The following is a 19,977-nucleotide window of genomic DNA, read 5'->3' as shown; positions in this document are numbered from 1 at the left end:
AACCAGGTTTCCTCCAGAAAGTTTCCCAATTGTCATCAAAGCCACCTCGACAGCAGGCGGATGAATGGCTAAACATGTCATCACTGGTCACATTAGGTTTGACAAATGCCCACGTTGACTCCACATTAACGAAGAAGCCGTGAGTTGTTGCTGCTGACGTGAACTCGATATTTACGTTTAGCATTAGCCTGCAGCTTCAGTTCTGATTCAATGTCAAATGTTATAGGGATTAGTTGTCATCCCTATAAAGTCTCCAAAAGTAGAGTGGGAGTCAGAGCCTTCAGCTATCAACCTCTCCTGTGGACTCATCTCCAAGTTTCAGTTTGAGAAGCAGACAAACCTCTGTAGTCGGTTTAAAACCTTCCTTTTAGATATAGGTTATGGTTAGGGCTGGCTCAGGTCTGCTGCTATAGGCCTAGACTATCAGGGGATATATTACACATGGAACTTCTCTTTCCTCCTCTTAATCATATTAACATCTCATCAATACATGGGACTGACCTGACTTCTTCCCCAGAGTCCACCGTGGAACGTGGTAGAAACTGATCATGGATTATGATTACAACTATCCTTGAACAATATGCCTGCCTGCACGCTCTTTTCTCGGGAATGTTGTGAATATTGGATTAAACTGACCTTTTTCCAATAACCAATTAAAATATTTTTGTCTTGAAAACTTCCTGGTAAATATAAGAAATTGAGGGAATTGTAAAATAAATTGCTACCCAAGTTCTTGCTTCAATATAACAACGCCTCTGGGCACCAGGTCAGCTAAGTCAAGTAGTTTTTCTCAGTTCTGTGGAAAGAACTTGACTGTCTTTCAGAGCCCTGCCTTCAACCCCACCCAACACCTCTGGGGTTAACTGGTGTTTAGCATATATTTTATACAAGTAAGATTTTATTTGATACTTAATAATTCTCTGAATTCAGACAGCTGTCATCATCATCTCATCATCAAGAGCACGACCAGAGACAATATTATTTTCTCACATTTTAAGTCAATTTCAGTAGTTAAACAAATTCTGAACTCTTGATAAGTCCTTTAAGAAAGCTGTTTAAACATCTTTTATAAAATAAAAAAATTCTAAACATTTCATTCTTTGTTATTCACAATAAATACTTCATTTCATTTATTTGTTGTGGAAACATAAATATCTAATAATACCATGAAAAACACATTCTAAAACAAAATATGTTAGTATTACATAATCATGGTAAAATATAATAATATTTAGAGAGTATTATTAAAAACGAGAAATTCATGTTACGATGAGACGGACTCATGGTGGTAGCAGCACGCTGTGGTTTTGGCATCAGTACATATGCAATGCAATAACAGTCTGTGCTTATTATTAGCAATGGAACAGAAACTAAATAAAACTGTCTGAAATCTAAATTAAAGAAGCAACAGTCAGTTTTAAGAATAAATAAACAAGTTGATGAATCTGAAGAGAAATTCACAAATTCGATTTTTTTGTATTCAGAAAATACACAAGCTAAAAACGCAGCCCCTCAGCAATTGACAACCTACACATTTGTGGGTCAAGACTGTGTGAGATGAGAACATGACTAATGCCTCCTAAAAACACATTGCACATTTGTTTTATACGTTTTGAATGCAACCTATCTACGCATCAAAAGTTGCAGTGGCACCAAAAAAGGATTGAGGGGCGTGAATCCCATCTCATTGTCCTTCCCTGGTTGGACAGAGGAGTTGTTGGTTCCTGATGATTGGCTCTCAGCCACCTCCGGCTCTTCACTGTCCTTGACTCCACTGCTGTCGACGGCCTGAGCAGTGTTCTGCTGACAGGCTGGGATGTCTCGACCACCTGTCTGAGCAGAGAGTCCATCCTGTTGGTCTTTAAACAGTTCTCTGCCATTCATGGAGTTAGCAGGGGATGATAGACTTTGGTACATCTGAAACAGGAGGATGACGTTCAAGGTTAATGCAAATATAAATGTAAATATATATAAATAAGCAAATCGTAAATAAGCAAATGCTGGACTATACTGAAACTTGCAAGCTAGTGATACTAGCAGAGGATCGTACACAGATCTCAGTAATTACTGTACTACACTGTAACCTGGACTTAAGGGTTTGTCATATTACTCACTACTTGTTCACGTTTGGGTGGTAACCGGCCTGTCTGTGGTGTTAAAACAGACTCATTGCTGTAGTTGAGTTGATAATTGAGGTGGGTGTTTGTGCTAATCAATTATTTTACAAGAATTGACATGTCTTCAAAAGGTTCCCCCCCCAGGCTTAGTTCAAATTATATTCAGTCTAATCATGTCTGGTTCTGGGTCCTATTGTATTGTCACAGGGTTCTGGTTCGTGTTCTTTAACTCAATTTGTAAGAATCTGTGAGGTCTTGGTTCTGCTTCCACTGCTGAAGAGGTCACTTTGGCTGAAACACTGTTTAGCCGTGAGACTAAAGTGTTAAATAGATAGAGTGAATAAAAAAATGTCAGTGAACTATCCCTTTAACGAGCAGATCACAAAGAAAGCAGTGGCTACAACTCAAAAGTGAGCCAAACTTACAGCCCCGTTTTTTGTGAAGTTATTTTTACCCAATGCTTTTCTGCAACCGTTCTTCGTGTTGTGCTTACAGTGTCACTTTTACACAGCTGTTGAAAAACTAGCTAGAACCAGGTACGAGTGTTAGAAAACTGAATGCTCATCTCATGACAGCCTGCAGATACAGATTGAAGGCTTTGATTAGTACCTTCTGTTCCTTGCTTTTAAAAGTTATTCAATCATCTCTTAAAAATACCAGCAGTAGAATTGTACAAATAACTAATTTATAAGAAAGTAAAACAATCTTAAAGTTCCTAGGTTTTCAGCTAAATTTGCTAGCATCTTATGGAAGTATAATGGTTGCATAACATGATATGCTTTATTTTCACTCAGTAACAATACAGTCTGTTAGGGTGCCCTGACCTCTAGAGGCCAGTCAGTATGAATGCGAAATGTAAAAAACTACTCCCAATGGGCCTCAATCACAAACATCACGTTTGACACACAAATCTGGGATTCATCAATATGTTTTTACCAAAATGTATTCGCAGAGTACGAACAAATTTAGAACTTCCTCAGACCATGCATACGCACAAATCAAGGCCCGGCTGTCCTAGATAATATAAACTCGAGGCACTGGTAGCTTAGTCCTTTGTTCATCATCACTCAGCTCCACACAAGAAAAACCAGCACAACTGGGACAGGAGGTGGGAGGTGCAGGAGTGTGTGTGTGTCTGCTCGTCTCTGACCCTCTTCACACACACAAACTGATAATCTCATGTATTTATTATTAATTGATGATGTCGGATCATGACTCCGGATCGTTCCGCTCACTTTAACCCCGATGTCCTGACTGTGCGCGTCACGTTACGTCTTGTGTTGTGTGTAATAAACTCTAGAGCGACTCAAACCAACACAAAGTAAACATCAGTCGTGTACGTGTCCTAATAACTTGTGATCAGTGCTGGTGTTTATTGTTAAAGTGTAAAGTGAGCGCAGGTCAGAGGGGGAGTGAGGAGGAAGCAGACTCCAACAGAGACACAGGACGACCGGACCTTTAATGAGCGTCTGTCCTGATCCTGAAGCAGCGGTGTTATAACGTCCACGTCACATCTAAGAGACATGTCCACAGCTCTAGTGCTCAGCTCTGTGCAGGACACAGCATTCAGCGCCTCAGTTATTGCAGCCCAGGTTTAATTCTTTTTAAACATGGTCACTCTGGAGGACACGCTACAGAGAAGTGTTACTTTTGTGGCTTCCACCTCCACCACAATTGTTTCAATTTCTGCTGTGGAAATCTTTTCTCTCTTCTACTCTGTTCAGCACAGCACTCTCTTCATGACAAACAGATGTCCTTATATGGAGAAATAGAGGCGTGGCGGTATGCTAATTACAGAGAGCGGACACGCGCCTGTCGATTTAGAATGATTCTGATTCACAAACATACACATGGTGGTAAGAATAAAATCGGCTTGTGCGCACGTGTCATTAATCCGGAGGTAATTTTTGCACACGCACTTATCTTCTGCGGAGAGTAAGAACATTTCTGCGCATATTTAGTGGATGAAGGCCAATGAAACTAATTTTTATGATCAATCCAATCCGAACAGAATTTATTTTGGTCCATTTGCCTTTCAAATTCTTTTTGACCAACAACTTCTGACTTAAACCAGGTGATGTGAAAACAAATTTACTGAGCAACGTAACTAGTCTTAACATAAATTGGCCAACCAGAGGTCGGTAGTTCTTTGCTCACAGATGCAGCAGAGCTAACGGCCAAACCTTGTTCCAAAGACAAAACGCAGACTAAACTGAATCTTTTATCTGTTCACTCTCATGGAAGTCAGTATCCAACTGACTATTGTGTAACAAGTTGTACCTGGATCAGATGTTTGTGCAGTTTGGTGCAGTGCAGCAGGGAAAGCTCCTCTGGAAGAGACATCAACAGGTCCAACATGATGGCACTCTCTGGAGGAGAAGGACAAGGTTATAAATTGATTAGAAACAATTAATTAGTCTAATACGAACATTTTGTATTAGTTTACATATTTAAAATAAAATAAACTACAAGTTTACAATACATTCATGTGATGTCTTGGGATGGTAGAGGCTTTCTTAAGATCAGTGTTGTTTTTGAAAAATACATTTGCCAGTCTGATAATTTAGCCCTGTGCTTGTCACATTTTCATTCTAACAATCTATTAATATAAATAAAAAAATTTAAATAAATGAACAAACAACATGACAGCTCCACTTCCACCAAAATACACATCATAATACATTTTTGATCAATGGCCATGGTCACTGTGACCTTACCAAAACACACGTTTTGCCTGGTGAGTGTGAGATCCCAGGAACACGTCAAGAGAATGCTTTCAAATTTCAATATTCAAAGATAAACTGATTAACTTTCAGTGGTCAAAAGTAAAAGGTCACAGTGACCTTATATGAATCTGGAAAGAAAATTTATGTAAATGGAATCTGCATTGGTTGGCGGAGGCATACAACCGCAGTACGATAATTCTAGTTTCCACCAAGTTTAAAGAAATTCCCATAAGGTGTTCCAGAGATGTTGCATTCACAAGAATGGGACAGATGAACATACATGCAGAAAATCCCCAAATTCCAAAATCGCCGGTGCGGAGGCATGAAAACTAGATGGAACATCATGATTGACAGCAGAGACTGACTCTCTATTGGTCGAGCGCGTGTATCAGTGGGACCTCGATAACGGGGATCGATTTACTCTGGCTCCAAAAAACCTCATCGCCGCCAGATGACTGTATTTGTGTCCGGGATACTTTGCATTGATTTCTAAAGAAGTGGGAGGAAGTGGAGGCCCGTTTTCCAGCTTTATTTACAGTCTATGTGGTGAACTCACAGATTGGATGTTGCTTGTTTAATGTGGCCGTTGTTTAAACTTGTGCCATGCTGCGAACATTGAAACATACTCAACAATGAATCGCCAACTCACCCATGGGGGTGAGGGGGCGCTTGTCGTCCGGCTCGTGCATGGCGCTCATGTAGTGATAGATCCTCTCAAAGTCCACATCACAGTTGACAGCGAAGGTCCTGATAGTGGTTTTGGTGGCAGATCTGCTGGTGCAGCCAACCCTGGAAGGAACTGCAGCAGCAGGTGTGGAGAGCGGGGCCACTGGGTGGTTGGAGGTGGCTGAAATGGAAGACTTCACAGAGGGGGTGAGACTGGTGGCAGACGAAGCGAGGGGCATGTCAGGACTGGAAGAAGTGGACTTTAAAGTAGAGACGGTGGAGGGTTGCCGCTCTGATAGCTGCTGTGTAGGCTGCTTTACAATGCCGCCAACATTCACAGTCTTCACCTCTGAAGTAGTATTGGAGCAGGCTGTGACTGGGATCGCAGCCGGTGACACAAGCTGTGGAGTTGTAGGAGGCACGAGTACCTCTGCTCTACCTGGGGGGTGGGAGGGGACAGCAGCTGGAGAGGAGCCGGTGGCAGCAGGTTGGGTTCCAGCTGCGTTTGAAGGCTGTTGCTGGGGTGGAGGGATTCTGTTATTTGGCAATCGAACCACATTGGATAATACTGGGAGTCTCCGGGCCGGACCTATGGTTGGTGCTGGCGTCTTCAATACCACAAAAGGATGGGCTGTTTTGGTGCCAGGGCGCTTACCTAAGGGGGCGACATTTTACACAGGATGTAATTATATCACAGTAACATGGAGGAAGGTACAGCCTCAGCCAGAACATATTCTTGGACAGGCCTCCGACTTTTAACTTTTAAGAATGGGAAAAAAAATATACTGTCAATATTTCTATATATATATATATATATATATATATATATATATATATATATATATATATATATATATATATATATATATAGAAAATCCACACTCGAGTGCAATTCCAAGTTTGATCTTTTGTTATTATGAGGCTTCAGCAGTTTCATTTAGTCAAAACAAGTGCCACTTTTTGCATCCCTTTACTTGCTTTAACGGCACCAACCAACAAATACAGCCTCAAAAATGACATAGGTTGACTAGGTATTAGACTTTAGAGTCACCTGTTGAGTAAAAAAAAGAGCAATTAATAGCTCATGCATTTGTTCAGCCAGGATTATAAAAAAAAAAAAAACTTTTACTCAGTCAAACTGTCAATTTGAGATTTAGGGTGTAATGACCTGTTGGTGTTTACTGACTTTACTTAAGTTATACTGAAACAGGGGATAGAATATGTAAAACAAGCAGAAAGACAAACTCATTTTATGGACCATTTATGTGGAGCCGTGATCAGGCTGGAGTCTCTATTATACCAGTTGGAAATGACAGAGGGAACATACCTTTGCTTGGTCTCTGAGGGACGCAGCGACCCACACGTCTGCCTGCGACTGTGGACAGTCTGTTGTCCTGAGGAGGGTCGCAGTTCCTCAGAGTGCGAGGTTCCGTGGATGACACTATCAGCATCTTAAAAAACACACAGAGAGCGAGAAGGTGGAATGAATGAAATGGGGCCAGCGATTCCACAAAACTGTTTCTCATCTCATTCTCTTATCCAACAGTAGCTCATTTCTCGAAGCAAGGAAAAGAAAATTGTCAAAATAAAACTTAATCCGAAACTAAAACAGTTATAATTTAACCTGTCATATTATGTGTATCTTGCCATACCTGAGAGAAAGCACTACAAATGGGTTCGTTGAGGGTTCCAGTCATAGCCAGAGCCATGTGTGTCCACATCTCGATGGGCTTCCTGACCATCTCTTTGTTTTTCAGGTAGAAGCTCGCAGAGGAGATCACTTTGTCCTTAAGACCCTCTACAACAGAGTGGATCTGAAGAGCAAAAGGATCCGTCAACACCTCTATATACTGTACTTTACATAGCTCTGTTTACAAAGCTCCTTACAAAGCAGTTCTTTACTGTAGAAGGACATTCACTGTCTCTACAATGTTTCATTTTAGGATTTAATACCTTTATTTACATAGTTGTAAACTAGATACCTCTGGAATTTGGACTGAGGCTCATGTAAACAAAAAGTTGTGAAGATTTATGTACTGACAAGGAAACTCACCACACACCTTCATGCTTCCAAGCTACTTTCTAACAATCACTAGAGATATTACAATAACTGAATTTCACAATTACAGTTACGAATCATAACATTTTGTCAAAACCTCTGCACATATTGATATATTATATATATATCAATAAGTTGCAGCTTCATAACTATTGCTGAAACAGAAGCACACTCAGGACTACATCTATCTTCTAATAGTTACCTCCTTATCTTATCTAGTTATTTAGCAGGATTATGCAAAAACCACAGGACGGATTTCCACAAAACCTGGTGGAAGGATTTCGGAACGGGTCAAGAGAGAACCCATTAAATCTTGGTGTGAATCTGGATCAAGGGGCAGATCCAAGAACTGGGTGTCATTTTCTCAGCAGCATTTCCAACAGAATGTATTCAATCTATGGCGATGGATAGCACATGCATGCTCACAAAGTTTGCTCTCACATGCAACAGATTCTGTGAGGGCCAGATACACAGACAAAAGTAATTCAATTCAAACACTTTCATTAATCCCTCTGGGCAATTCATTTGGAGCAGCTCGTACAGACAGGTACAAGATACAAGGAGACTACGTGAGGTATAAGAATATACAAGAATAAATATTGAGTAAATAACAAAGTTAATGACACAAAAAAACTTGAAAAGGTGAATAAAAAGATCAGCTACAAATGAGGCAAGCGTTTACGAATCTATGTACCATTTAAAAGACGGATTGCAGAAGCGATACACAATTTGGAGTTGTGGTTCAATTTACAAGTGGGTAACAATGTTCTGATGTCAACAAGAAAAACTGAGATGAGTATTAAGACTCTAAAAATATTGACGTAAACAAATTACCTTAAGTATTAATAATCAGATAAATTCTCTGAAAAATAGATTTGTGGTCTATATTTGTGAGAGTGTTTTAAGTATACTGCTTGAAATAACCAAGTGGATATTTTGTAGCTAGAGTGTGGCAAATGTGAAAGGTGGTACCACGAACAGTGACGAAACATGGACACCAGGGACCTAACACGGGTCAAGGCAGACAGCTGGAATTGCTGTTTTTGCTGTAAGGGGTAGTAACACATGTGATCCATTTGGCTGTGTGTGTGTTTATTTTTGTGTATATATTTATGTGCCTTTATGTAGCATATATTTTGTTAGCTACGTTCACCATGTTAGTTTTAAATATTTTTTATTGAAAGTATTTGGGCTGCTCAGTAGTTATTACTTTTACTTACTATTGCTTAGTATTACTTTTATTTTTACTTTTTCTTAAATTACCTTTTTAGTATGTTTAATGTGAAGGTGTTTGTGTCATCTATTCACATTCATTATAAGTGTGACTTATTATCCACACAGTCATTCATTTTTTAAGTCTCATATTTTCTCTGAAATAGTTTCATGGGCAGTGGTATCTTTTTATCATTAATTTTATTGAATATTTGTCATTACTTCATTTAGTTCAAGTCATTTTGTGTGTTTTCATTAATCAATTAATTAATTTGTTTCCTCAAATTCATTCATGCATTCACAGACTGAAATAATGTGACGTCCCATTCAGCCGAAGGGAAGTTCTCCTTTATAGGACGTAGAAGAAGACATGTTCAACTCGGCCCACAGACTGAGGGAACACTGCCTCAACCCCACTGCTAAAGGGGATGGTCACTTATTTAAGTTTATTATTTAAAATTTAAGTTAAAATGTTTCCTGTATCTTAAACACACCAAATTCGACACTGCACTTCCCAGGGCTAGTAAGAACACACAGGTGAGTACAGAGTGTGAACAGAGCATGAAGCCGATAAGATAAATGGTCCGAGTTCCACATACAGACGGACAGACAATGGAATTAGTAGATAGATTATCCTGAAATGTATTCTCAGTATTAGTATCAATAGTAGTATTAATACCAGTAAGGCAGAACGCTCGATCTCCTGGCCCCAGAGGTATGACGGCAGTAACTCTACTGCACATATTCAAATGAGCTGACAATTAACAATGGACAGCTTACAACTTCAGTGATGCACCGAATTATTTTAGTTTGAAGTTGCAGTGTGTAGAATTTAGTGACATAAAGTGGTTAAGTTGCATGTTGCAGCTGAATAACTCTCACCTCATCCTCCCCTTCCAAACATTGAAGAACCTGTGTTAACCTTCAGTTTTCATAAACACTCAAAGGATGTTTACTTTGTCCAGTCTGGGCTACTACAAGAAACATGGCGGCCTCCATAGAGAGGAACCCCCCCCTGATGTAAATATAAAGTATTTCAATATAAAAGGGCCCATTCTAGGGTAAATAAAACAATAATTTATATAATTTAGATGAAACACACTCATGAAAACATCACTAGAATTATTTTATATACATTTTCAATTGATCCCTTTCACCTAAATCGTACACACTCGACCTTTAAGTGTCTCCTGATGTCTCTCATTTGGCTCTCTGATTTATTGTAAGTGCATTCACGGACAGTAAACTTCAGCATTAGTCCTCTAGACTTTGTTTAAAACGCAACATGGACTCTCGATGGCAGAAAAGATATCAGTCTGAGGACAGGCAGCCTATATCAAGTGTGTACTTTCTACCCTGAAGGATCAGTCAGTGCACAGTGTTGATAAGTGTGTGGTGATGAACGTGTAGCAGTGACAGCCACTTTCACCCTCTAGGCAATAACGGGACACACTAGTTGTGCACTTCAACCACGGTTGGTTTGACAGAGCGAAACACGTGGGCGAATTTCTTGTGGTTTGTTTGTCAAACAAATAATAACAACACAGTCAATACATATTAAACCTCAAGAGAGGGAAGTGGCACTTTGATGTAATATCGGTGGAAAGGGTGGAACGTCGCACGCACCTCTGCGATGGACCGAGCGGGCACCTGTTTCCTCAGGGCGGCGTAGTCGAGGTCTCCTCGGCCCCCAGTCGCCTCGCTGAGCGTTTGCAGGGCCTTCAGCAGATTCTTCCGCTCCGACTGCTTCCAGCTCTGGGACACTGCACCCGAGCCCGGCGGTGACCCGTCGGGTGTCCGGATGCGACCTGGTTTAATTCGAGTACGAGCAGGCGGCTTCATCTCGGCTCGCGTCGCCGATTCACACCAAGCTGGGTCGACAACAGCCGAACAGACAGACGATCACCGAGCTCTGGTCGGTTTGATCGCTGTGCCTCTCAAGTCTCTTACTCGCGGATTTTTGCGCAGAAATTTAAACCGTATCACTGACGTTAGAACACACGTTTTCCGGATAAACAAAGCTACTTCCGGTGCGATCTTCTTCTTCTTGTTTGATGCCGGGTGGCGTCTAGCCGTAATGCGCAGCACCGCCACCTACCCCAGTGGAGGGCGGGTTACTTCTTCCTTTTCTTCTTCTTGGGGTTTTATTGGCGGTTGGCAAACAATGGTTTGGCGCATTACCGCCACCAGCTGGTATGGAGTGTGGATCAGGATGTCTTATAATTATATTCAGAATCAGTAATCAGAAATCTTTTTATTGGCCAAGTCTATTTTCACATACAGGAAATTGACTTGGTGTGGTTGGTGCATAGGACATCAAACAACAATATATATAAGTAGACAAAGCATTAACTGAAAATTAGCAAAAGAGCAAATATCTATTCTATTGAGTAAAAAAAACTAAAACAAACATATATTCTCTCAATTACATTTGTTCTTTCTAAGATAATCAAATAGTATTCGATAACATTTGCTTTTTGAGTTGTTTGTAGGATATCTCTTAAATCAAAGTTTATTTTAATCTTGCCAAGGTTTACAAATAGTTGCATTCCTTCTTGCTCATATTTCGGACACGATGAACTGTTTCCTCTTGCCCACAACAATCACATTTTCCTGTATCATGTTTTCCTTTTTTTTTTTTTTGCAAAGTACTGTTTAGTCCTGTGTGTCCAAATCTGAGTCTTGATATTACTGTTTCTTCTCTCATGTTTCTTCCTGCCAGTCTCATTTCTCCCACTTTCCTTTGAATTTGGTAAAACCATCGTCCTCTCCTGTCTCCCTCCCATTCATCCCATAAGGTTTGTGGTATTTCATAATTGATCTTAATGGCCGTGTGTCCTTTATCTACTGTAGGGCTAACATTATTGCAATCATTTCTCCTGTATAGCACCTCACTGATCTTTATTCCCTATTTTAATATGAAATTCTGGAATTATAATTGCTACTCCCACCTTATTGAATAAAGTCTTTGATGCATCTGTATGAACCTGGATATAACTGTAGTAACTGTCAATATGTGCCTGTATTGTACACAAATTGAAGATAGCCCCTCTATCCTTGTTTTTCTTTTTTAATAGTGTGAAATTTAAATTAACCTCAGGTAGTATCCACGGTGCAATTGCTGGTAACGGTACTTGTTGGACTGAAGTTTAATTCTACTATGTTTAGTTTTGTTGCTCTTTGTGCTACTGTCCATCCAAAGCCTGTGGTAATACTCTCCCCAGTTCTTGATTATATAGTTTTAGTTTGACTTCATTACCAATTCGTTTCCTTGTCTTATCCACTGACTATTTAAAACCCCATTAATTTGACTACTCCTCTACCTTCATAATGGCTTTCTGCAGAGTCTTTATGAGTTCCACATTTCTTCCCCTCTTCCAAATCGCTGCATCATCTGCAAACAGTGAGAATCCCATCCCATTTCCATTTCCATGAACACATCGTTTTGTCGTCATGGAGAAAAATAAAGGACTTACTATACTGCCTTGAGGTGTGCCCTTTTCAATCATAAACTTTCCTGAATAGCTTTTGCCTTTTGCTAAAATTATAAATTAACTATGAATTTGACCCTTCATACCAAGCTTGCTTAGTCTTATTAATAATCAAAGAAGACGGCCACAGCACTTTCTTTGTTTATTTGCGTCTTCCCAATTCCATGTTCCAAACATACAGTTGGATCTATTGTTTTTCTACCTTTTCTGAAGCAACTCTGGTAGTTACTTTCTACATAATATGTTATGTGAGCTAAGTGCGGGTTAGAAAAGCAAAAAAAAAAAAAAAAACAAATATCTTACTTGCCCAATCATGAACAATTTCCCAGGATTCCGAACTCCCAACCCTGCATTCTCTACAGTTCTTTTCTCTCTTAGTTTGACAAGACAGATTCTTCTTCCCCACATTCACACAGCCCCGTTGTTTGTTCTCCTATTAAGTGCATTGTTTTGTTTAAGCCTGTGTGTCCTAACCGCAATCGTAATTTGAGTGTTTGGGTGTTTTCTTTCCTGATGCTGTCATTCCTCCCCCTTTTTGTTTTTTTATTTTATATAGACGACGGCCTTTGTTTCCCTCATTCCAATGCGTTTGCCAAGCCTTTTGTGGTGTGCCTTTTTTATTACTGCTTCATCTTCAGCTCCACCAAATGCTCCATCTATAGTTATGTTTTGTTATGAAGCTTGTTTAGCCAGCAAGTCTGCTTCCATTCCCCTCAATGGCCCTGTGAGCTGGGATTCCCATAAACCTGACCTCTGTTTTCGTATGATATCGTCTCAATAGTGTTCCATTTATCTCAGATATCTACGTCTCATGTGTTTAAGGATGGCATGAATTCAAGTAATCCCATCGCTGATAATGATTCTGTGCATATTCCAGGAAATTGGCTAACATCTCAACTATATGTGAGTGGTCTGTTTTTTTTTCCCATTACAATTATATTTAAATCTGGGATGACCAAAACAAAACCTGTATTTCCATCGTCCAGTTTTTTTTTAATGAATTGGAATAAACGTTTTATGTGTAGGTCTTAGTCTTTCTTCAACCAAACCTGGCTAACTTCCTCTTCCTTCATCTTGGTATTATTTCTTGACGATAAAAATCTACGGACACAGGGCGAAATAGCCGTGTGGGAGTTACTGGACGAGGCACTATATCTTTTCTTAGGTACTCCAATTTCCTCTGCCATTTTTACTTATTGCCCAAGCATAACACTCTGCCTCAGCTTTCCCACTTTCCCACACTCTCAACCCAAATTGGTTGACTTGTCAAGAAAATCACATGTAACCCATCGCCTCAAACCGTTTAAAGTTTTAACACAAGGTCAAATGGAACGGGTTAGTTGCACTGACATACACGTTTAATTGGATGTAGTAGACATATTCAAGGTTACACAAGTTGTTTGAGATATATATATATATATATATGCGAACTGTCCCTCTTTTCAATACCCTCCAACTACTTAGTCCAGCCAAAGATGGTGATACCAAAGGGAAATCCATTGATTTTAGTTTGTCTTCTTCTAACTGTTTGCATGGGTAATAGAAATTTAATATTTTCATACTTCCTTCTTTGGTCCATACGTCAGTAGCTATTACTTCTAATTCTGGTACTGTAGCTAAGTGTCTGTACTTTACTCCTTGTTTGATAAATATTGCACACCCTCTACCACTTCCACTGGTCCTCTCCTTGTGTGTCCTGGTATATCCCTTTATAATAAACTCCAAAGCTGGTTTGAGCCATGTTTCCTGTATACATATGGCATCTGGTTTAGTTTTTAAAGTGTTGATATAGCCTTTAAACTCTTGTCCATTTTCAATCAGACATCTTGCATTCCACTAAAGAATAAGCATAGCAATTTGAGAGGTTACCTCTGAGGTACCCTCTCCTTAACTCAGATCTGCATGTTCTTCCCAAGCTACATCTTTCACATTAGAGAACTTTACCGTTCCCTTTACTATAATTTAGATTTGTTTCTGTTTTAGTCTTTGCTTGCTCCGAGCAGTGAACACATGCTAGAAACAGAACAGATCTGTCGGTTGTGAGTCCTCTCTGATAGTTGTGTGATGATCCTGCCCTTGTATTTGCTTCATTACTTTGGGCTAAACATTAGTGTCTTTTGACTATCTACGATCTCCACAGCACACTGTCCACATGCACGCTGTCTGCCACATTCATGCTTTCCCTCGCCCACAGCAGCAGAATGGCCATTCCTGCCGTGACTAGATAAACTAGAACTAATGTTGTTGAATATTTGATCTGTGAACTAAGTACCGGAAATAATTTAGAATCCAGATGCCTTAAGTTTTATTGGAAGCACTAAAACACTCATAATGCTCTCAGAGCACGGGACAGAAAAAGGCAATGTTGTGAGTGGTTCAGTTCGCTGTTGCTGTTGGTGTGAAGCCTCTATGTTAAGAATAGAGAATCTCTATGTTAAGCCTCGTCTTGTTATTTTGAAAGAAGATGGGGTAAGCTACATGTTGCAGTGTGGAGACCGTAGTACGGGAGTCCTGGACATGAGCCAGCTTGACCGTGGGAGAACTCCGGGAGATGTTTATCATGCAAAAACCCAAGGGAGGTTGAGTTATTAAGTCCCGCTTTAAAATGGGGTCTGTTTTTTCACCCCACCTCCTAAACTCATAACAACTTGCTTTTGGATTTTTTTGTTTCTGGGGGGCGGGGGGGGGCATTGTTCAACAACATTGACTGACAGCTGTGGAGCTGTAGAAAATCTATAATGATAGTGGCTGCTATTAATTATACTCTCAGTGACGCCTTGATCAAGCTGGTTCGTGTGTTTATGCCCTCATGCTGCAGTATGGTATTTGGTACTTTTATACTATTGCGTGTACTACTACTACCACATTATACTATTTACCAAACTCAAAATCCCACTTGAAAAACACTACCATATATGGAGTACAATAAATCAGTCCGTCTTACATCATCTCCTTTGTCAGAACAGACAGACTCAATCAGATTTTTATCATATGTGATAAAAGGGAAAGAATCCTAATGATCCCTGACGAATCCCAGGCCTTGTGTCGTTGCCTCAGGGTGAGCTTTGAAACTGAAATACTTGATGTGTGTATGTTGCTTCAAATACCACTGGGTCACGACAGCCTGCACTGAAAACATTCTCACGCTCCGACTGAGCTTTCCCCTAAAATACAACAGGAAGTCGGGGGTTAGACCGCAAGGAGACGGGTCAGGCAGAGCAGGGTCCGGGGTGGGGGGGGGAAGGCGGTGGTACTGGGTTAATGAGTGAGTCAGGAAAAGATTGATTTGAAAGCATTCAGTACCATATATGTCTTTACTACTGAATGCTTAACCCTGCTCGCACAGGAGGAGATATATTCTTACATCTAATTTGCTTTTGCTTGATATGCCTGTGTCTTTATAATGCCTCACTGTACTTTTGTGCCATTCATGAATAAATCTGGCACATTTACATGTTAAACTCAAGTATGCGTGTTAATTAATGTACATTGTTCCTTTGAATTAAAGGTTCAAGGTAAGATTTAGGTGAATTTCGGGAGCGGGTCCTCTCTACGGAGGCCGCCATGTTTTTTTATGGTCTAAATTCCACACACTGAACCTTTAAATATATCCAGAAATCTCCAACTGTCTTTCTGTTTCTGTTTATCATTCAGTCATTCATTTGCTATACCCCCTAGCTAGGTGAGTCCTAAAATCCGAGGTATACCAACGTTTAAAGTATTTATACAAAAGAAAATGTTTAACTGAAATGAAGGCAGGGTGGGGGATTGGGGGGTAATGACAGTAATAGTAGTATGTGTGGGCAGGCGTATTGTATATCTAAGCAATCTAGTTGTAATTATAATTAAGGGGCAGCTGCCACCATCGTGGCCACAGCAGCAATCCTGGATCTGCAACGATAAAGCACAAGGACTCCAGGGGGGGGGAAGTCAAGTCAGTAACATGTATTGATGAGAAATGAATGTGCTGAAGAGCTAGAGGAGGATATAGAAGCTCTATGAGTCTACAGACCTTCTAGACCTATAGCAGCATGTAGTGTCTTTGGGTTACTTGAAAAGCGATATATACAAATAACATATATTATCATTATTATCATATTTCAATTGTTTTATGAACATTCTGTGTATGAAATTGCTGTATTTGTGTGAGGACACGCTATAGGAGCCTGGGAAAATATGCAAAACCAGTGGACTTATAGTGTTTACAGTCAACAGGAAGGTTGGTAATATTGATAAATTAAATTAAGTGTGGATGTTTTTACTGATTGGTTGAAGGACAAATGTGTTTCAATAACTTAAATGCAACATCAGTCAAACCTGATTCTGCACTGCAAAACAAGTCAAATGACAAATACAGACGCCTTAACACATTTACCAACTGTAAAGTCTAAGTGTGGTGTTTATGAGACGAGATCTTATTTGATATATGAATTTGTGCGCATAGCGGAGATGATTTGCCATCACAAAACCTGTCCAGCAGTGTTTCAACAGTAACTGATAAGGGGCACACTGGATAATAGGACAACCTGGTGAACAGAAACAAAGGTTTCAGATGCCATTAGAGTTGGTCACATCCATATAAATGATTCTAATTTACATACATCCCTAACTAAGCTTATGCGCTAATACAAGAATATTTAAAACAACCTTCTAAGACCTATCCGAGGGACATTATTTATCCTCTCTAAATTGCTTACTCAAACATAAAGAAAATAACAACTCATTCATACATTTGGCTTTCCAAACATAGTCAGAACTGGCAGCCAAAGGGATTCAATATTAGACACAAAGCCGCGCTGTGGAGCTGGAGTCTCTTATCACGCCACCGCCTTAAATGGGTAAAAAAACATAATTTGATTTAAGTCCCTGTAATTCACCACTCCTCGGTGTCTCTGATACACTGTGAGACTGGGACACATGAGTCAAAGCCAGTGCAGATAATTCATGTTCGTGAAATGCGGAGGGAGGGAGTACAAACAAAAAAGATAGAGGATGACTGGCTGTGTTCCCACAGTTTCTCAGATGTATTTCCCATCCTGCTGGAGTGGAACAGAGGAGGGCAAGGACCAGGGAAAAAAATCTGTTTATGGGATTGGGAGGACGGGAGGAGAGGATGACAAAGGGAGGGAGGGGAAAGGGTCCTCTACATCCCCCAAGGAGCTGACCTCACTTGCTCCCCCAAGCCAATTTTGGGTAAAATAGCTCCTCTTGGCTGGCCCAGTGGCCATGCCGTGGCTGTTGTAGCTCCGTAAACAACTGCTTATGCTCCAGCTGAGTGGAAACAATTTGTATCCGTAACCCTGTGGGGTTGGGAGGAGAATGGAAACCATGACATTTTTAGGAGATCCGTAGCGTGCAGCCTCTTTCTTCAGATCAACTTACACGGATTTGCACAGTAGTGACACACCTATAACTATGATTGTTAGTCTTTTTTGTACCTTCATGTTGAGTAAGGGAAAATGCTTCTTTTGGTATTGACATACATTTGATTCAATAGTAGAAACTAATATGGAATTTCACTGCTTCAAGAAGGTCACTTTCTCCGTCATCTTTGTGGTACTTTGTATTTTCATAATTGGTACCTCAATAGCCAGAGAAAACTGAGGAAAAGTTGAACATCTTGTGGTTGTGTGATTTTGGAAGATCTTGTCATATTTAACAGAGACCAGTTTTCTTTTCACTAAGGTTTACCAAGGTCACCAGTTATCATTGAGTCCCGTTGTACCATACCAGTGTACGGCACAACTCAAATCTATGCTTACCGAATGGCAGAGTTGAGTAACCTTTTTATTATCAAGGGCCGTTACAGTTTTAATAACATCCTTCAAGGGCCACGCTAAACTACTGAACACATATAACATATTAACTTCTCTAAAGTGATGGATGCAATAGCTTCCCTTTGGTGACAGCTGGTTTTAGCCAAAACGCCTTGGTCAAACAAATCTTCGCCTTTCCTAGTGCTATTTGTTGCAACTATTAAGGTGCATGAGAACTCGTTATCTGGAGGTTTGCTTATTAGAATTTGTACACTGAAGTTTCCTTATCGTGAGTTGGGATCTGTCAGTGCTAAGTGAATAAACAAACACAAAGGGGAAATCCTATTTCAAAATGCCTTCAAATAAAATAATGAAAAGAAATGAAAAAAAAAGAGACAATGAAAATCCGTTCCTACAAATGACTTTCTGCAAGTGAGACCGAGGATAAACCTGGTGATCCAGATGTCCTGGAGGAGTTAATGGAACAACTGGCAATAGAAGTGGAATGTTTAGGAAAAAAAATGATGCAGGAGCTGAGGTAGTATCACAGATGGAGGATTACAAGAGTTTCAGAATAAAAGGAACACATAACAATGTCATTCACAACTCATTGCTTGTGTTTGATAGTTATGCGGAGAATAGCCAGTGTCAGTTCTTTTAGGGTTCGTGTGAAACAGCTGTGCACACAATTTCCATCCTGACAAAAATAGACAAGTTCCGCTATCTGAGGTCATATCTCAAGGGTGCATCCACTAATGTAGCAGGGTTACAATTGGCTAAATCCAAATATGAAAATGCAATTCAATTATTACAGAATAGGTTTGTGATTGTTATTATTATTATGATTATAATTATTAATAATCATAATAATAATAATATGAACAAACATACATTTTTACTTGGCCTTGGTAATCAGCTACAAAGGTTCCAAGTATCCAACTTAGTTCTGATCTCAGGTCAGTTGCCCTTGTATTAGGTGTGTTTGTACTTGGGGCTTGGAGTGTGGGGTTGATGATATCTCCCACCTGACCTGTCATCCTGGCTCCCCCTTGCCAGAGCATCTTAGTTGAACCCCTTCAATCTCTATGTGTGGTAGTAGCTTGCGTTTGCCGACATTGGAACGGTGAGCTAGTAGTTTTTTTTTAGCTTAGATGTTGGGTCTTAAAGAATCCATAAGTCCCACATCACCTGCATATATCCTCTCTACTGGGGTTGCTTGTATAGTAGCATTCCATCACTTCCATGCTTCCTACCGTAGTCCATGAATGTCTTGTTACAGTAGCCCACTTCTCATCAGGTTGCCCTCGTTCCCCGAAAACCTAACGTGAGCAGGTATTACTTTCGTAGTTTACGTTTCACTCATGGTAGGCTGGAAGCATTAAGGATCTATATGTATTCATTTATAGGCTATACGTGCCTTTTCAGAATGGGCTGTTTGCTTGGCCCTTGGTAATGCTGATTGCAGATTTCTTTCGGAAACTGTAAAAATGATCCTCAGTAATTGAGCCGACTTTGCAAATAAAGACCAACTTTGGGACTCAGTCCACAGAACCCTGAGGCTGGTAAAGACACTTTTACAATTTCAGAAAGAAAGCTGCAACCTGCATTTCCACAGACCAAGTATATAACCCATTTCAAACAGGCATGTTTACAATGGGCACTGCACTAGTACTAGTAAAAGTACAATCCAATCCAATCTTTATTCCCCAACCACAATATTGGGAAGTCTTCAGCACTTGGGTCGTCTCAATATTCTAGCATACCCATTATTTTTCAATTGGCTGTTTATCTCACATGTCTAACCCATTTTACTGAAATCTGTTGTTATGTTCCGTGTGTGTTTAAACAGTTTGAAATCAGTGAGGTATTGAGATCATTTACTCAAGTAGCAGTACTATCACCTAAGAAAATACTGCTAACCTTCCCAGAGCAGATTAGTGCACGCACATG

General features: G+C 40.0%; 1 protein-coding gene and 1 long non-coding RNA gene across 2 annotated transcripts; one reads left to right on the top strand and one right to left on the bottom strand.

Moving 5' to 3' along the window:
• Positions 1–963: 963 nt before the first annotated feature.
• On the bottom strand, positions 964–10,904 carry snapc2 (small nuclear RNA activating complex, polypeptide 2). Its single transcript, XM_034615310.1, has 7 exons — positions 10,407–10,904; positions 7,162–7,323; positions 6,837–6,960; positions 5,493–6,164; positions 4,398–4,486; positions 1,597–1,917; positions 964–1,304 (listed from the first exon to the last, which is right to left on the bottom strand). Exons 1-6 carry the CDS (start codon positions 10,620–10,622, stop codon positions 1,624–1,626), a joined length of 1,557 nt encoding a protein of 518 aa, XP_034471201.1. The 5' UTR covers positions 10,623–10,904; the 3' UTR covers positions 964–1,304; positions 1,597–1,623.
• On the top strand, positions 1,862–14,267 carry LOC117779268. Its single transcript, XR_004616970.1, has 3 exons — positions 1,862–1,985; positions 11,312–11,322; positions 14,255–14,267. It is a non-coding gene; the product is annotated as an uncharacterized LOC117779268 (long non-coding RNA).
• The last annotated feature ends 5,710 nt before the right edge of the window (positions 14,268–19,977 follow it).

The sequence above is a fragment of the Hippoglossus hippoglossus genome, chromosome 18 (genome assembly GCF_009819705.1).
Source record: "Hippoglossus hippoglossus isolate fHipHip1 chromosome 18, fHipHip1.pri, whole genome shotgun sequence".
Classification (NCBI taxonomy): Eukaryota; Metazoa; Chordata; class Actinopteri; order Pleuronectiformes; family Pleuronectidae; genus Hippoglossus; species Hippoglossus hippoglossus.
The sequence above is the reverse complement of the archived record's forward strand: the minus strand, read 5'-3'. Positions and strand labels throughout refer to the sequence as shown.